The sequence below is a fragment of the Cololabis saira genome, chromosome 5, assembly GCF_033807715.1.
Source record: "Cololabis saira isolate AMF1-May2022 chromosome 5, fColSai1.1, whole genome shotgun sequence".
Classification (NCBI taxonomy): Eukaryota; Metazoa; Chordata; class Actinopteri; order Beloniformes; family Belonidae; genus Cololabis; species Cololabis saira.
The window spans coordinates 44,450,869-44,470,309 of record NC_084591.1 but is presented as its reverse complement, the minus strand read 5'-3'; the positions used below and the strand labels follow the sequence as shown (position 1 = coordinate 44,470,309).

General features: G+C 43.9%; 1 protein-coding gene across 1 annotated transcript; it reads right to left on the bottom strand.

Moving 5' to 3' along the window:
* Positions 1 to 628: 628 nt before the first annotated feature.
* On the bottom strand, positions 629 to 19,202 carry LOC133444908 (protein NLRC3-like). Its single transcript, XM_061722800.1, has 10 exons — positions 19,090 to 19,202; positions 12,701 to 12,766; positions 12,240 to 12,347; positions 9,449 to 9,527; positions 9,080 to 9,299; positions 6,289 to 8,074; positions 5,477 to 5,638; positions 4,081 to 4,254; positions 3,850 to 3,896; positions 629 to 3,699 (listed from the first exon to the last, which is right to left on the bottom strand). Exons 1-10 carry the CDS (start codon positions 19,155 to 19,157, stop codon positions 3,173 to 3,175), a joined length of 3,237 nt encoding a protein of 1,078 aa, XP_061578784.1. The 5' UTR covers positions 19,158 to 19,202; the 3' UTR covers positions 629 to 3,172.
* Between the last annotated feature and the right edge of the window lie 239 nt (positions 19,203 to 19,441).

The window sequence follows — 19,441 nt, the reverse complement described above, 5'->3', positions numbered from 1 at the left end:
AACATGAACGCAGTGATATTTCACATTTTGTAAAAAAAGAATTTTCCTATCACCGGAGCTGCTCCAGCCTGAATGATCATTTAAACGCTAAACATGTCCACTGTAAACGTTACAGGTATTACTACTTGAATTGCTGTATTGAGTCAGCTTTAGTTTTAATTTTGAACTGAGAGTCTGCTTAAGTGCCTATTTGAGACTCAGCCCTATTTTATTTCTGTATTCTGTATTTGTATTGCATTTTTGAATAATGCACCTGGCCTAATTTGTTTGCTGATGAGCTTTAGCTTTTTCTTTTGAATTTCATTTATGAAACAAACTTCACCAATAAAAGTGTGTATTTCAAATCTTCTCTTCTTAGTGTATTCAATTGATTAGTCATGCACTGCAATTTTGCAATGTCCTAGAATTCGAATTCTTTATTTGGGGACCTTTAGCAGATATGAGATTCAAATGTGATTAATTACATGAATTAATTATAAATTATGTAATTAACACTAATATATATATATGTGTATATATATATATATATATATATATATATATATATATATATATATATATATATATATATATATATATATATATATATATATATATATATATATATATAGGCATTCCATCACTGTTTAGCATGAGATAATCCACACTACAGTCTTAAATTTGTATTTGCTAATAAACAGACACAGTTACACATCTATGGGTCTGTGTGACTAATGTTCCAATTGTTCAAGTATTGCATTTAATTCATACACTTTTTATTTTATTTTTGAATCTAGTGGAGCTGCGTTTTAGGAGACGGGCAGATGGAAGCCTGAACTTAACTAACACCATAGAAGCATCAGAGCACCAACAGGTAGATAAACTAAGCAAGAACAAGGTCTTGACTGTTTAAAAAATATATTAACAATTCAAAATATCTCATTACAAAATAATAACACTGAAAAAAGTTGTGTTTTAATAGTATGTATGGGATTGTATTTTTCAGATCTTTCATCGGGGCCCACAGTCCAGCTCAGTGGCCTGACTGTAACAGGGTGGTGGAGGCGTCTTCTTGACACTCTCTACCCAAATGCTATGCACTGTGACGGGAAAAAGGTGTCCCGGTTCACAGTGGTGGCTTGTTTGTACAAGCACATCCGGGAGTGTGTGATAACAAACGGTGGAGTGATGAGTGAGACCACCATCCAGCTCCCCAAAGTAAACGCTGCCACACTCACACAATGGTGAGGACCTCAGCATACTTCATATACAGTTCAGTACAGAAGTACGATTTTGCACCAAAACAATGGATTTACAATGAAAACAATCAAGTGTTATCTTTCACCTTTATTGCTGCTGACATGTTTTACAGAGATTTCACTTTACCTCTCATTTACCTGCATTTTCAAGGTAATTACAGCCTTGAAAAGAAAGTACTAATCTTCTTATATATTTATTTTACACAGGTACAGCATGGGTGTTTTTCTTTTTTTTAATTTCTAAATATTAGTCATTACATGCCTTTTTACATCTTATTGTAAAATATTAGTATTGTAAATATAAATAAGTAATTACGTGCCTTTCTACATCTTAACGTTACAGCTATGATTGTTAATGTTGTTATTGCTGTTTTATTTTACCATGTAAATATATATTTATATAAGTTAATAAAAGTTTATAAATATGAGTCAGCATAACACCCCGTGTTCCCTTGGGTAGCTAATGGGAGCTACCCTCACAAAAACATGCACACAGTCCTGGGCTACACATGCCCCCTCTGGCCAACCGGGGCTCCAGATGGGGTGGGGAGGATCTGGCCGGAATAACGTGATCCTTCCACGCACTACGTCCGGCAAGAGAAGCCCCACCCTGTCTGGTGGAAAGATGCGGCTGCTCACTCCTCAGGTTAAGGAGGAGACCTGAGCTCAGTGCAGGGCCCTCCCGGGGTTGGTAGAGGATGGCAATGCCCAGGACTGTCACTTAGATAGGAGCACTGGGTGATAAAATGGGGGAAAAAAACCAGGATAAAAATATTAGAAAAAAAAAAATAGAAACATCTATAAAAAAGTAGTAGTTTGTTAATCACGTTTCCTGGCAACCACCAGGAGTATTGATTTTGAGAGGAGAGCTGCCATTGACAGGCTTAGCTGTTGATTTTCTCTCTCTACTTAGTTGGATAAGTCACAGTGTAGACACTCAGATGTAGACGTGTCTCCTCACCTCTAGATGAAGCAGTCTTAGATCATTGCCATCAGGGTAAGATCCTTTGAAGGCTGAGACTGACTCCCTGGAAAGCCAGACCAGAGATCCAGAACAGGAATCTCTGGAGACATAACCTCATATTTGTAGCTGACAGTTGAACAGAACCCCCTACCTCTGAACTGAACCATCTCAGCAGAACCAAACCATCTCATCTGAACTGAACCATCTCAGCTGACCTGAACTGAACCGAACCATCTCATCTGAACCATTTCACTTGACCTGAACCATCTCAGCTGACCTGGACCTTCTCATCTGAACAGAACTCCCTCATCTGAACTGAACCATCTCAGCTGACCTGAACTGAAGCATCTCTGAACTGAACCGAACCATCTCATCTGAACCATCTCAGTTGACCTGAACCTGCTCATCTGTACTGAACCATCTCATCTGAACTGAACCATCTCATCTGAACTGAACCATCTCATCTGAACTGAACCATCTCATCTGAACTGAACCATCTCATCTGAACTGAACCATCTCAGCTGACCTGAACCGTCTCATCTGAACCAAACCATCTCATCTGAACTGAACCATCTCATCTGAACTGAACCATCTCATCTGAACTGAACCATCTCATCTGAACTGAACCATCTCAGCTGACCTGAACCGTCTCATCTGAACCAAACCATCTCATCTGAACTGAACCATCTCAGCTGACCTGAACCGTCTCATCTGAACTGAACCATCTCATCTTAAATGATACTGATATTTACTGCAAAATGTCTGAAAACAGGCAGAAAAAATGTGGATCTTGTAATAATGGCAGCTTCCATCTTTAAAGGAGCAAAAAAGGAAGACGTTTATGAGGAATCAGTCACAGAACAACTTCACAAAAGCTTTGATTCATGAGTTCTGATCAATATAGATACATGTACAGACTGAACTATGTGTCCAGAGTTTCTCTAATGGGATGAAAGTCTTAATACCACACTTAACACAGAATCACTGAAGAACCCAAGCTGGACCAGAACCCAAATCCAGGATAAAGAGCTTCAGTGAATGTGGTATTGAAGGTGTGAAGGTGGATCCGTCGGTCAAAGGAGATGCTGTAGAAGGACAGAGTTCCAGCAGGACAGTCCACATACACCCCTACTCTGTCAGAGACTGAGGGGTAGGAGGATGTTACTCTGTTGTCGTGCCAGACAGAGAACCGACCATCATCAGAGCACTTCAGACTCCAGGACTGACTGTTTCTTCCAAAAACAGACTCGTTGAAGTCTCCTCTCCTGCTGATTCCTCTGTAACTCACTGATATAGAAAGTCCTCCTCTCCACTGGACCTCCCAGTAACAGCGACCCGTCAGAACTTCTCTGCACAGCAGCTGAGGAACCGTATCAAACCTGTCTGCATGATCAGGATAGGACTGATGCTCCTCCACATGTGTCATCCTCTTGTTGTCCTCAGACAGTTTGATGTTTTTATTGACAGTGTTTGTGTCAACGGTGAGTTCACAGGAATCTGATGGAGAGAATAAACACAACCCAGCAGCAGTTATTATTGATCTGTCATTGATCATTGATGGACTCAGGAAAGAGGTGAGGTGACAATGTGAGATGGTTGGGTGCAGGGTGTTTTGTCTTCCTGAATGAAATGAAAAAACACACTTACACTTCATCAGACCTGGTTTCAACCATCGTTGTCCAGCAGGCTCCACCCTGAAAAGAGTTTGGGTGGGGGGTGAGGGGACCAGTTTAATCTCTTTCAGCAAACATGGACAGTCCATAACTCTGAATGCAATAATACTAATATTTTTATTCAGAAAGTGACTGATCATCACAAAATGAACCTGAGGAAGGAGACTTCTTCCTGTGTGTGTGTCTGCAGCAACTGTTTCCATACCTGAGAGTGTCCAATCTCCAGCGTGGATCCTCTAGTCCAGCAGACAAACGCTCCACTGCTGATTCCCCTGGATGATTGTAGCTCAGGTCCAGCTCTCTCAGATGGGAGGGGTTGGCGCTCAGAGCCAAGGCCAGAGAAGCACAGCCTTCTTCTGTGATCAGACATCCCGACAACCTGCAGATACACATCACACATGGCTGGTAAAATATCCCGGAGCAGGATACTGAACCCTGAATTGGCCTCAATGACATCACTAGAGTTGTGTAAAACATTCATACCGGTATTCTTCCGGTACAATTAGTATGCAAGTGTGAACAACATTCGAGAAAATGGACACTAATGAAGCAGCAGCACTGTAAATTTCGTAACTTTGCATTCATCAACGTTGCGCTCGGGCATGGCGCAGGAGGATCGGTGTCACGGCTGCCACACTCCATGACACCAACGCCTTGCTCAGTCCGGTGCCGTCCCCCACCACCTCCAGGAAGCGCCCCACTGTGTAAAAACGCAGTACAGCCAGTAACTGGACCTCCGGGCTCAGGGCGAAATTGCACCGGGTTGCCCTCCTGATATGTGGAGACACCAATGTGATGAGGCGTCCAGGGGATTGAAGTGCTGATGCACTAATGCGTTCATATAAACAGTTCTGCTTCGCGCACGGCAACGCGGTTGATTTGCGGCGTGAATATGCTGTATAGCAGCCATGGCATCTCACACGTGTGATGTGGCAACGCCTTTACATAGAGCAGTGGATGAAGTCTGCCTTAATGAGGTTCCAGCTGAACTCAATTACACCTGTCAGTTGCCTGATGTGTTAAATGTGGCAGGTTTGGAGGGTGGATGTGTTTTTGATGTGCCCTGAAGCATTTTTGAGTGTGGTACATTATGTGCACGCAGATGTGGGATGTGTGCAGACAAATTATGATGAATGATAGTCATGATGATCGTTTTATTTGTGCGTAATGCATAAAGCATATAAAGGAACACACTTGTTATTCCTTATTTTTCTTTTTTTTCCCCTTTGCTGTCACCAATGAATGCTAAACAATATAAATCTAAAGTATAAAATAGATCAAAATTTGTGCGGGGTGCATTGTTTTAATATCTCATTGCTTGGTGTGATATTGATTTGCCTGACACGCCTGGATCTGTGAGTCTTTGTTCACTAAGATGGTTGTAAAGGCTGGGTCAGCAGCATCTTACATTTCCTTCTTAATGAAAGAGATTCTTAAGGTAAGAGCGACTCTGGGAAACGCGTTTTTCTTTCACAGGCTCCTTAAGAAGGTTTGAAAGAAGCCTTTTGCTGTTAAGAGCTTCTTAACTGATCTGGGAAACCCCATTATCCTTTCAATGTAAACCACAGTTTGGATAATGAAATAGTTTAATGGACCCTGACCTGAGAGTTTCCAGTTTCCAGTGCGGACTCTCCAGTCCTGCAGACAGACGCCTGACTCCTGCATCCTTCAGATTGTTGTTACTCAGGTCCAGTTCTGTCAGACTGGAGGACTGAGAGCTGAGAACTGCACAGGAGTACACTGAGATGTTACAGTCGCTCAGCCTGCAGAGGAAATTAAAGGAGGACGTTATTTCATTCTGAACATGTAATTTATAACCAAATGATACAATTTAGGGATGGAAAATGGATAATTGCAATAGTCCTGATTCAGTTTTAGAGACATGGAACGGTTTCTGTTTTTTCTTGTTTTTATCTCTTTCAGATTCCATAGGTTTGCGTGCCCCTTGTGTGTTTTTCTTGTGTTTCAGATTTGCAGCAGATGTTAGATGCTTGGACATATACAGAGGAGCAGATGGATGGTGAGGTTAAAACTAGAAGGGAGGTCTAAAGGAGGACCAAAGAGGGGATTTATGGATGCAGTGAAAGAGGACATGAGGTTAGTTGGTCTGAGGGAAGAGGATGCAGATGACAGGGTTAGATGGGGGGAGATGATTCACTGTCGAGACCCCGAAGGGAACAGCTGCAAGGAAAGGAAGAAAAATAATCTCTGTATTTCTGCATTACAGTCTGGCCTAAAGGGATCGGTCCAATTCTCTTGTTTATGTTGTCCCTTGAGTTGAATATTTTTGCAAACTGGCCTTGGCTACATGGAATTTGAATTAGTTGAGAAGTGAATTTAACTCCTATTATTTTTTTTATGAAAAAAAAGGAAAACTGCATTTTAAAGCCAACGTGTGTGTGTTTGTCCTTACAGAGCTTTCTTGGAGGCTCTGACCACCGGCAGCAGCCTCAGCAGAACCTCCTCTGAAGCATAGTATTTCTTCAGGTCAAACTCTTCCAGATCTTCTTCCGATGACAGTAAGGTGAAGACCAGAGCCGACCACTGAGCAGGAGACAGTTTATCTGGGGAGACATTTCCTAACCTCAGGGACAGTTGGATCCCCTCCACCAGAGAACCATCGTTCAGTTCATTCAGACAGTGGAACAGGTTGATGCTCTTCTCTGCAGACAGATCCTCACCGATCTTCTTCTCGATGTACACAACCGTTTTCTGGCTGTCATATGAACTTCTTTGGTTTGGTTCCAGCAGACCTCGTAGGAGAGTCTGATTGGTCTCCAGTGAGAGACCCAGGAGGAAGCGGAGGAACAAGTCCAGGTGTCCAGTTGGACTCTGTAAGGCCTTGTCCACAGCCATCTCATAGAGATGACACTCTTCGTGTGTTTTAAACAATCTAAAAGTGTTTTTTTGTTCCTTCAGCAGGTTGACTCCAGAGTTGATGAAGGTCAGATGGACATGAAGAGCAGCCAGAAACTCCTGAACACTCAGATGGATGAAGCAGAACACCTTGTGATGGTACAGGTGGCTCTCCTCTTTAAAGATCTGTGTCAACACTCCCGAGTACATCGAAGCTTCTCCAATATCGATGCCACACTCCTTCAGGTCTGACTCATAGAAGATCAGGTTTCCTTTCCGCAGCTGCTCAAAAGCCAGTTTTCCCAGAGACTCCACCATCTTCTTGCTCTCTGGACTCCAGTGAGGATCCGTCTCAGCTCCTCCATCGTACTTGACCTTCCTTAGCTTGGTCTGAACCACCAGGAAGTGGATGTACATCTTAGTCAGGGTCTCGGGCAGCGCTCCTCTCGTTCTGGTTTTCAGCACATCCTCCAGGACCGTAGCAGTGATCCAGCAGAAGACTGGGATGTGGCACATGATGTGGAGGCTTCGTGATCTCTTGATGTGGGAGATGATCCTGCTGGTCTGCTCCTCTTCTCTGAACCTCTTCCTGAAGTATTCCTCCTTCTGTGGGTTAGTGAAGCCTCTGACCTCCGTCACCATGGAGACACACTCAGGAGGGATCTGATTGGCTGCTGCGGGTCGTGTGGTGATCCAGAGACAAGCAGAAGGAAGCAGGTTCCCCCTGATGAGGTTTGTTAGCAGCACGTCCACTGAGGTGGACTCTGTAACATCAGTCAGGACCTTGTTGTTGTGGAAGTCCAGAGGAAGTCGACTCTCATCCAGACCGTCAAAGATGAACACGACCTGGAACTCTCCAAAGCTGCACATTTCTTTGGTCTCAGTGAAGAAGTGATGAACAAGTTCCACCAAGCTGAACTTTCTCTCTTTCAGCACATTCAGCTCTCTGAAGGCGAATGGAAACATGAACTGAATGTCCTGGTTGCTTCTGCCTTCAGCCCAGTCCAGAGTGAACTTCTGTGTTAGGACTGTTTTCCCGATACCGGCCACTCCCTTCGTCATCACTGTTCTGATTGGTTCTTCTCTTCCAGGTGGGAGTTTAAAGATGTCTTCCTGTCTGATGGTTGTTTCTGCTCTGTCTGGTTTCCTGGATTCTGCTGCAATCAGTCTGACTTCATGTTCATCGTTGACCTGTGCAGTCCCCCCCTCTGTGATGTAGAGCTCTGTGTAGATCTGCTCCAGAAGGGTGGGGTTTCCTGCCTCAGCGATGCCCTCAAACACACACTGGTACTTCCCCTTCAGCTTACATTTTAGTTTGTTCTGACAAACTGGAGCAGAAGCATCTTAATAAACATGGAGTAAAGAATACCAGGTAAGTATTAAGTACACAATGATTTAAATTCTTTCATATACTGATCAGCAACAACATTATGACAATTCCCCAGTATTGATCTTCTGACCTTCTGTCACAGAAATACCATTCAGGGTGAGGAACATAACATTTGGGATGTCCTGTTTTCTAATACCAGGATGTAAACTATGGAACATTTGGGTGCTGTGGGTTTGACATGATATACAGGACTGTCTCAGAAAATTAGAATATTGTGATTTTCTGGAATGCAATTACAAAAACAAAAATGTCATACATTCTGGATTCATTACAAATCAACTGAAATATTTCAGCCTTTTATTATTTTAATATTGCTGATCATGGCTTACAGCTTAAGAAAACTCAAATATCCTATCTCAAAAAATTAGAATATTCTGGGAATCTTAATCTTAAACTGTAAGCCATAATCAGCAATATTAAAATAATTTAGAAGAGATTTAGAAGGACATATTTTGGTAACTGAAAGCAAGTTTCATACTTTAATGTTAGGCATTGAATTTGCAAGGCGATATGCACAAATCAATGCAAAAGTAGATTTTTTTGCATCTGCATATATATTAATGGTTAATACCAAGTTGGTAAAAACCTAAGGCATATATATGCTTTTTTTAAATATATAATATATATTTTAATATATCATATATATATATCAAGAGTTCCCGCTCTTGGTAGACTTGACCGACACAAAAAGATTGTTTTTCCTTTGACGGATTAAATGATCATATATCTGATTAAGCAGTCTTTTTCTTGCCGTGTGTGGACTGCTGCATGATCACCCATAGGCCTACAGCACAACACCAGGGGGGTTAAATGTTATGTACCTCAACCAGAAACATTAATAAATTCATTTTTAGAAGAATGTTTATATAAATGTGTCAAAGTAACATTTATGTGAATACAAGATACAAGTTTGAGTAGAACAAGTACAGCTCTTAAATGTTCAGAGAAATCGACATACGGCTCTGCAGATGCTCGGCCAGCTGCTCCTGCTCCATTCTCCTCAGGAAGTTCACTGTGATCTTCACCAAAGCCTCTCTGCTGCTCCACCTCTGCTCTTCATCCTCACCCTCCAACGCCTCCGCCTGACTCTCTAAGGAGTCTGGGTAATCTGAGCTCAAAACCGCCTGGAACTTCCTCAGCTCGTTCTTCACAAATGTGACAATATTGTCCTCCAGCAGCTGGAGCAGAGGACAACATCATGAACAATCACACTGAACTTGGAGACAAACACCAGCTCACATTGGACAGACTGAAAGTCCAAGAGTCTGATCAGTATGGAGATGAACGTCAGCACAACAGATGAAAAGTCATTTGTATTTGTACAAACCAGAAATACGGAGTCCAGTTGTGTTTGATAATGCTGGACAGACTGACCACGGGGACGTTCTGGTCTCTGCTGGTCCACTCTGAGGAGGAACCATGGAGAATTAGGGGACATCATGTCTGTCCACACCCAGACAAACATCCATGACTCAGGTTGGTACTTTTAAAGAGTTTTGCACTAATTCCAGCATGTTGTTTTTTAAAATAATATTTTTGAGTATTTCAGAAAAACTAACTATTATTGGACATTTAAGTTTCACTGAACTTTGCAAAGTAATTTCCTTTCTTTTGTTATCACGATTTGTCACTTTAAGACGATGTAAAGAGCTGGGTCAGGGCCTGGTTGGAGCCTACTCGTGTTTTATTTTGGAAATGGCAGGTCTTGTAGTTTATAAGGTGCTTATTGTCATGGTTTCCCAGTGTAGTTTTTTAGTTTTACTCACTCCCCTGTTTTTCCAGATCCTGCCACCCTAATCAGCCAGAGATCCACTCATTCCCTTCACCTGTGCTTCCCCACCCAGCTCCACACCTGGTTTCCCTCATCAGCAGTTCCCCTCATATACCGGCCCATTTCCACCTTCTTGTTTGCCAGATTGTCGTGTGTTTTTGCCTCGCTTTCCAGCCTGCATATCCTGTTTTGTTTCTGCCTGCCTGCCTGTCTTTGAGCCTGCCTGATTCTTGGGGTATGGATTTTTGCCTGTCCGTTTTTGGTTTTGTTTGCCTGATCTGCCTGTCTGCCCGGTTTTGACCCCTGCCTGCCTGGGACCCGAATAAAGCCTCTTGGACTCTGATTCTGCCTGGTGTTGTGCATGTGGGTTCTCTGTCCTGTCTGAGCCGTGACAGTACAATCTGGCCAAGACTGAACCCAGCCAACATGGACCTACCACGTAAGGAAGAGGATTTGTGGGATTTTTTTTATGGGGACCAAGTGGCGTTCTACCACCGTACGGTGAAGGGGACAGATACATGCCCCCAGTTCCAGCCTGTTGCTGTTCCCGAGGTGGCCCCGGACACACCCCAGTCTCTTCCCCCTTTCTGGGGAACACGCCTGGCTCTGGGTGGGCCCAGGAGCCTGCAGGCTCAGGGGAGGCAACGACGGCGTCGGCCCCAGCCCCAGCTTGTTCCTGCTCCCCGAGAATCGGCTGATAACATGCGCTGGGCCAAGGAGGAGGAGTATTGGGACCCCTTTTGGGGAACACGCCTGGCTCTGGGTGGGCCCAGGAGCCTTCAGGGCAGGCAACGACGACGGCGTCAGCGCCAGCCCCAGCTTGTTCCGGCTCCTGCTCCTGCTCCGGCTCCGGCTCCTGTTCCAGCTGCTGCTCCGGCTCCGGCTCCTGTTCCAGCTCCAGCTCCTGCTCCGGCTCCTGTTCCAGCTCCAGCTCCTGCTCCGGCTCCTGTTCCGGCCCCCGCATCCTGTCTGCTCCTGTTCCGGCCCCCCGCATCCTGTCTGCTCCTGTTCCGGCCCCCCGCATCCTGTCTGCTCCTGTTCCGGCCCCCCGCATCCTGTCTGCCCCGGTTCCGGCCCCCCGCATCCTGTCTGCCCCGGTTCCGGCCCCCCGCATCCTGTCTGCCCCGGTTCCGGCCCCCCGCATCCTGTCTGCCCCGGTTCCGGCCCCCCGCATCCTGTCTGCCCCGGTTCCGGCCCCCCGCATCCTGTCTGCCCCGGTTCCGGCCCCCCGCATCCTGTCAGCCCCGGTTCCGGCTCCCCGCCTCCTGTCAGCCCCAACTCCGGCTCCCCGCCTCCTGTCAGCCCCGACTCTTGTTTCTGAGGCGGTCCCGCAGCCCTCGGTTCCTGAGGCGGTCCCGCAGCCAGTCTCCGTTCCTGAGGCGGCCCCGCCGGTCTCTGTTCTAGAGGTGGTCTCTGTTCCCCTTCCTGAGGCGATCCTGGGTGGATCTGCCGCAGTCCCAGACCGACCCCCTGACCAGTCTGCCGCAGTCCCAGACCGACCCCCTGACCAGTCTGCCGCAGTCCCAGACCGACCCCCTGACCAGTCTGCCGCAGTCCCAGACCGACCCCCTGACCCGCCTGCCAAGCCCCCAGACCGACCCCCTGACCAGCCTGCCAAGCCCCCAGACCGACCCCCGGACCAGCCTGCCAAGCCCCGAGACCGACCCCCGGATCCGCCTGTTACGCCCCAAGGGCGACCCCCCGAACTGCCTCACCGGTCTGCCCGGCACCGAGGACGGCCCCCGGAGCTTTGGCCGTTTGTTGGCCGGGGCCCTCCTCCGGACCCCCTCCTCCCGCCCTGGGTGGGTGGTTTTGGGACATCTGGAATCTGTCCCTTGAGGGGGGGGTTCTGTCATGGTTTCCCAGTGTAGTTTTTTAGTTTTACTCACTCCCCTGTTTTTCCAGATCCTGCCACCCTAATCAGCCAGAGATCCACTCATTCCCTTCACCTGTGCTTCCCCACCCAGCTCCACACCTGGTTTCCCTCATCAGCAGTTCCCCTCATATACCGGCCCATTTCCACCTTCTTGTTTGCCAGATTGTCGTGTGTTTTTGCCTCGCTTTCCAGCCTGCATATCCTGTTTTGTTTCTGCCTGCCTGCCTGTCTTTGAGCCTGCCTGATTCTTGGGGTATGGATTTTTGCCTGTCCGTTTTTGGTTTTGTTTGCCTGATCTGCCTGTCTGCCCGGTTTTGACCCCTGCCTGCCTGGGACCCGAATAAAGCCTCTTGGACTCTGATTCTGCCTGGTGTTGTGCATGTGGGTTCTCTGTCCTGTCTGAGCCGTGACACTTATTCTGTGTCAGGGCAGAAATACAGTTTGTGGTTGAGTCTTGTAGATACAGCTCACCTGTTTTGGGTGGATCCTTGGTCTCCCTTAAAATCTATCCGAAAGGGCATTGACTTCGCACTTTTCATGATGGGCTGATGTTCAGGAAAATCAGGTTTCTGGGGCATCCTGGTGAAAAAAAAATTATTTTATATATATATATATATATATATATATATATATATATATATATATATATATATATAATGTATAAAATAAATGTATGTGTTCAGTATGAGTGATGTCCAATAAAATGTGTTTCTCCTCTTCTAAACTAAAACTCTAAACTGCTATTAAACGTCTGTGGAACAAAGAAATTGTTCAAGTTAAACATACATAGACTATCTAATGAAAGCACTGTCAGCTTTCAGGCTCAGGTTGAGTTTCAGTTTGGTGTTCAGGTTGATTGTCGTGAGGATGTTTGTTCGTGTGAGTGCTGAGCTCTGATGTAGAAGAGTCAAACATGTTGATGATCGTCTCACCTCTGATCTTTGCTCCGACTCTCCTGTTCTCCACACGGAGAGGTTCCAGAGACCGGCGAGGCGGTTCTAGTGTTACATTACAAAACAAACCACATTTTCAGGGTTAGTGTTAGGTTAAAAAGTCATCACAATATTATAACTTAGAAAAAGACACCGGAGACCTGTGGAATGATCTTTCAATGGCCTTCTGCAGAAGTTTGGAGAGAAATCCTGAGAAGCTTTAGGCAACACGGCCCTCCTCTTTCGAGCTCGTCAGAACTTCTCTCAACTGGCTGTCTGCAGAGCTGGCGCTTTTATTCAGCACGGAGGACAGGAAAAACCATATTTGGTAGATAACAGACGTTGGGGGTGAAAGACACCCAATAGTAAATAGTTGAATGGACAATAGACAGAAACAGATGGTCAAATAGATCAGATGATGGTTGAAAGGTCACACATGTGAAACTTAAACTTTAAAGAAACACAAAAGGTCAAAAGGGTCAAATGCCTCCCGGAACTAAAACAGGACCTCTTTTAGAGGTTTGAACAGATGGTTCTAAAGACAATGGGGTATTTGTTGGACATCTCAAACTCAGGAAGGGCTTCGCTGTCATCTGTTAACATGTGATAACCAACAGTCAGCTTAAAGTAAACCTCGGACAGATGTGTCCATCTGACAATGGTTCAGTTGACCAACCAGGAAGTCAGCAGTTTTAACCTCCTGAGTATCAAAGCATGTCACGATAAACAGGCAGTTTTCTGATTCTGATTCTTCACAGTTTCACAATGAAAAACTTGGATTAATCTCACATTTCCCTCCTTTTTTATCATTTTGAAACTTCAACAGTAAACAAAATAAAACACTCCAGTGTCATCGTAAACATACAGGTAATGAAAACACAGGACAGTACAAAGACAGTAATAGTCGGAATCGGAATCGTAATCTCAGTCATTATGTCAGCATGACTCAGTAGTGAAAAAGTCTCTTCCATTCCTCGGACTCCTCTCCTAGTTTGTTGTCGCAAGTCAGTTTGGCTAGTCATATTCTTCAGGCTGGGCTGGCGAGATAGGCATCAGATGAATTCTTCGGCGGGCAAAGGTTCGAGTACCGCCCGACTTCCCGCACTACTCGAGCCTGGCACGTTTCTCCGCTAGCTTTCACTGCAACTGGTGAACGCAGTAGATCATCCAGCAGCCTTTACTGCTGCCGGTGTCCTGATCTGGACAGCAAAAAGGGCCCGTCCTGACGGAGTGATGACGTTTCACCACTCGACTCAGGATCCGGTTACCCAGTTTCAGCAGTTCCTGCTTTAGGAGAGGGAGAGAGGAAGAAAACAGCAGCGTACAAGAAGACGATTCTCATGTACAGTTCAACTAATGGCCGTCATTCAGGCCATGGCTTTCTTGAGCCTTAACTTAACAGGCCATTAGTTCACTCCAAGAATGAAATCCATATGAACAACTTCAAATGGATAGGTCCTTTCATGTTGTATCTGCAACATGTCGGAAAACTCCTACTAAAAAATTTTTAAAGGGTATTTAGTATTTAATCCTCATGATGTATCATATGTACCCTTACATACTCCCACTCCCTCCTGTTGAGCCATAGAAACTCCCTATGGCTCAACTTAGCCACCAGGGGGAACAACTTCCTTGGAAGCACCAGTTTGCTTCACAGCATTATTTTGCATGCCAACAGGGGTGGGGGTTTCGTGTCATCAGACCCCCTCCTTGTTGACTTTTCCCTGGAAGAGTCAGGCTGCCAGAGTCAGGCTCCCCAGATAAGTGGCCCTCCCACTTCTTGACCTTCGCACCCTGGCAAGTCTGCAGGTCTGACTCAATGATTCTCTAGGGTTGGATATCTATGTCCCTCAGAGATCCCCCCCTCCCATCACTAGATTAGATGGGGCAAAACCTTTAAAATTCTGTCTCCCACCGTAGATTAGACTACAGAATTTCTCATTGAAAAACGTTCTTATTTCCACCCAGGTAGGTTATGATCTTATTAAAGTAACACCACACAAAAACTGTCAGTGCAGCAACTCTCCTGCAACGTAAACAGTAGTCTTCAGTGAACTTATATATATATATATATATATATATATATATAAACAAATAGTCCTAGTCACAAAACGTCGGACTGAAAGGAATCATCCTATCAAATAATGCCTTCTCAACTGTTGTTGAGCTCTATTTTCCCCAAATCAAAAGAAATGCCAGAAAATTGTCATAAAATTGTCAGAAAAATTATCTCCAGATAAATCATGAGTACTTATAAAAGTCTTCAGGAGATTCCTAATCTTCTGTTTGCATGCTGCAACGCAAATGCATGCTCTTCTATGAAAACTCATAGAAGTCTTAAGAAAATTGTGGGATAAATTCCCATGCGTAAACTACACATAGACAAAAACCCACTAACATTAAACACAACTTCAGATCATCTGCATGTGGGTTTGTGTATCACTGCAAATGTGTGAATTTTTTCTCCTCAAACTACACTAACTAAGCTCAATTGGTGCATTTTAAATTAACTCACAACCTAGATGGTAGCAACACTGATCACAAATGTACACATTTTCAGTGTGAATAGCTAATATGCACTCAGAGTTCTTCTTTTCTAAAAAGATTGTACAACGGGTTTGTTACTCCTGCATACAATCCTTTCTGTGTAAAATATCACTGACATACAAATGACAGTAGGCTAATGAACACACCCCCTTCCACTGTATTCTAAAAATACAGCGGCGCTAATTTCATTGTACAAAACCCATCCTCTGAAGCTGTCAATCATCAGTAGTGATTTCACAACAGACAGAGTAAGGACAAATGATTGATTTGTTTTACATTCATGTCACAAACAACCCAATCATTTTATCTCATGCTCGCAAATTGCAGGAATCCCATTTCCATACAATCCAAGTCAAATACAGTGTTACAAAAGTAATCTGCAAATTAAATGGTGAATTAACCCAATTTAAAACTTCTATGATTCTATGCCCTCATTCAGGGCTTAGAATGATAGAACAAACTATATTATTCAATTTTTCTATGTTTTTTCCAAGAGGAGAGCTGAACACCCCCCTTCTTCCCAACAAACACAAAAAGTTCTCCCTCAGACACAGAGTCTTACAGCCGCTCGTAAACCGGAGCATGCTTTCACACACACACAGACATACAGCTTCAGCCGTTTGTATTATTTTAACAAAACCTTCGACAGAGAAGCTCATACGAATTTAAACTTTTTACCTCTTAACATATTGTCTTATAATATCCAAATATATTCTAACATGTTTCTTCTATTCAACCCCTAACTAATATTTTGTGCTACAGGCAGACCCAAACAGCCCCTCCTCCTCTATTGGAGGAACAGGCTGCATCTCCAAGCACCATAAAATCTGCTCAAGCAGATCACGATCTGAATGAGGACTTTTACGTATCTCACCTTTTTGTCTTGATTCAATTTTTCATTTTAACGCACAACCATGAGGTCAATAGAATCATATTTCTCTTTCTCTTAAAATGACAGAAACTTTCAGCTGTTTACAACGTGTCATGAATACACCCACACACTAACAGTGTCTCTCACATACACACACACAGAGACACAAAAAGTTGCAGCTTGACACACACACAGAGAGTCACACACAGACACAGACTTCCTCATGCTGCAGCCTGCAGCAGCCCCCACTTCTCCCAAAATCCATCCTCTCCTCACAAGTTCGCAATTTTCTTGTTTCTTCTTCTAGTCTTAAATTAGTCCATTTACTTCTTTTTAAGTTCCCAATATTATTATTTTGCAAGATTTGTCTCCATTTTCTTAAGTTTGAGGACGTCTCCCCATCAATTAAGCATCTTTTAGAGATTATTTAAGCATAAGTTTTCAGCTTAACCACGCCTCTGCTATTTTTCGTCAGTTATTTTCTTTCCTAAGTTTCTCTCAGAACACAAGTTTCCTTTTTCAACAGTTTGGTTTTAGCCTGATATTTAGTGAACAATTAAAATTTTTTCCTCTCAATTTTGGAAACCCCACATTGAACAGACATAAACATCAGACAAACATTAGACAAACATAAACAAAACCATTAAAAATCACTCCAAAGAAACCTCCTCTTGTTATTCTGTCGGGTCCGAAACCCCCGTGTTGGCCTTACGCACTGCCCCAGGCATAGTATTTTTAGAGGCCCCTATGCCTTCTATAAAAATCGTGTCCCCGACCTGCTGCCAATCACCTCTTTCACTAACCTTCTTGTTAGCACACAGAATTTCACTCGTATTTTACACAAAAATACTTCAATACCCCAGGTATTAAGTAAGAGGAGTTTTCTCACCAGTCTCCAAGTGCTTTCCCCTGGCTGGGAAATCTCGTCGTCTGGACTCTGGAACAGCGCAGACCAAATCTGGGCCCGTTCCCTAAAGTCGGAAACGCTGTCGACAGATTTTTAGATGGCCTCCTTTGACCGTACGCCGTTCCATCGCCAGAACTTGAGATCCCGGGTTTCTCTGCACCAAATGTTAGGTTAAAAAGTCATCACAATATTATAACTTAGAAAAAGACACCGGAGACCTGTGGAATGATCTTTCAATGGCCTTCTGCAGAAGTTTGGAGAGAAATCCTGAGAAGCTTTAGGCAACACGGCCCTCCTCTTTCGAGCTCGTCAGAACTTCTCTCAACTGGCTGTCTGCAGAGCTGGCGCTTTTATTCAGCACGGAGGACAGGAAAAACCATATTTGGTAGATAACAGACGTTGGGGGTGAAAGACACCCAATAGTAAATAGTTGAATGGACAATAGACAGAAACAGATGGTCAAATAGATCAGATGATGGTTGAAAGGTCACACATGTGAAACTTAAACTTTAAAGAAACACAAAAGGTCAAAAGGGTCAAATGCCTCCCGGAACTAAAACAGGACCTCTTTTAGAGGTTTGAACAGATGGTTCTAAAGACAATGGGGTATTTGTTGGACATCTCAAACTCAGGAAGGGCTTCGCTGTCATCTGTTAACATGTGATAACCAACAGTCAGCTTAAAGTAAACCTCGGACAGATGTGTCCATCTGACAATGGTTCAGTTGACCAACCAGGAAGTCAGCAGTTTTAACCTCCTGAGTATCAAAGCATGTCACGATAAACAGGCAGTTTTCTGATTCTGATTCTTCACAGTTTCACAATGAAAAACTTGGATTAATCTCACATTTAGTATTTCAAGTGTAACTGCTCTTATTTATTGTGCAACAGTAATAGTTGCAGTGTAATTATGTTCATTGTGACAGGTTTATTTTCTTTACTCTGTAACATTTTTTTTAAATGCCTCTGTATGTTTAAAAACATGAATAACTTGCTGTCCCCCTCCATCACAAACAATGACTATGTCCCCAACTTCAGGAACCACTACTTTAAGACCACTTAAAGAGCTGATAGATCCACACGGAGGAGTATAAACTACCACAAGGTTGTAAAAGTTTACTGGTCCTGTTGATCCCACCGAAAACTTAAATTGCACCCCTAAAATCACTGCCAATTCATTTATTCATAAGATCCAAATCAGAGCAAATCTACAAATGAATCTGCTCCTCGGGTCTCACCAGTAACATTTATAAGGCAGAGCGCTGAGAGTCATGTGTTAATCTGCTTATTTAAACATGTCTGTCTTGTCTTTTCTGGAATTTTACTTAAAAAAATTCTACATAAAAAAAAAGAAAGAGGAATGGTGTCCTGTCTGAACGTTTTACCTCCAACGGCCATGGGTTAATGTCTGAGTCAGGGCCTGGTCGGAGCCTACTCGTGTTTTATTTTGGAAATGGCAGGTCTTGTAGTTTATAAAGTGGTTATTCTGTGTCAGGGCCAAAAAAAAAAAGGTTTGTAGCAGCTCAGCTTCAACTTAAAGCTACGGAGGAGCTGCAACTACAACTAGTTCTTGGAGAAATCAAGTCTAAATTCCTGTCTTGTCAGGTTTAGTGCTCAGAGTACATGCGTTCAATATGTAAGTGCAACAAGCCACAACAATAATCCACAAACCTCTATAACGACTTAAATTAAACAGATGCAGCAAAACTTGACATCAACTCAGCAGGACATTAAAACATTATTCACATACAGAAGCTCCAGGAGTTGTGACCCCGCCCTTCCACCCAGGAACTCCTGCCAGCAGAGCAGAAGCTCCCAGGTGTACAGAGGTGACCCCTGCTGGACAGCCTGCAGTACTACAGTCCCTCAAACACCTGGAATATCCCACCTTTACACGCTGACTGACAGGCTTCTGGAAAACATCAAACACCCACCACTTCAAATATAAACCTGAAAGTATCTATTAAATGAGCCATGCCCACACAAATTCAACAGATGATGCAACAAAAACATTTCTGTCCAAGTCGGATATAGTTTGTGGTTGAGTATTGTAGATACAGCTCACCTGTTTGGAGTGGAGCCTTGGTCTCCCTTAAAATCTATCAGAAAATGCATTGACTCCTCACTTTTCATGGTAACACAGGTGGGTCGCTGTTCAGGATAGTTATGTTTCTGGTGCATCCTGGTGAAAAAGAAAATATTGGTATTAAACTGTGGAACAAAGAAATTGTTCAAGTTAAACATACGTAGACTATCTAATGAAAGCACTGTCAGCTTTCAGGCTCAGGTTGAGTTTCAGTTTGGTGTTCAGGTTGATTCCTGTGAGGATGTTTGTTCGTGTGAGTGCTGAGCTCTGATGTAGAAAAGTCAAACATGTTGCTGATCGTCTCACCTCTGATCTTTGCTCCGACTCTCCT

Coding starts and splice junctions, on each gene's coding strand:
- LOC133444908 (XM_061722800.1), bottom strand. CDS start 19,157: ATGAAAAGTGAGGAGTCAATGCATTTTCTGATAGATTTTAAGGGAGAC. Junction 12,348..12,700: donor AGTCGGAGCAAAGATCAGAG/GTGAGACGATCA, acceptor TTTTTTCACCAG/GATGCCCCAGAAACCTGATT. Junction 4,255..5,476: donor TGGAAACTGGAAACTCTCAG/GTCAGGGTCCAT, acceptor GTGTATCTGCAG/GTTGTCGGGATGTCTGATCA.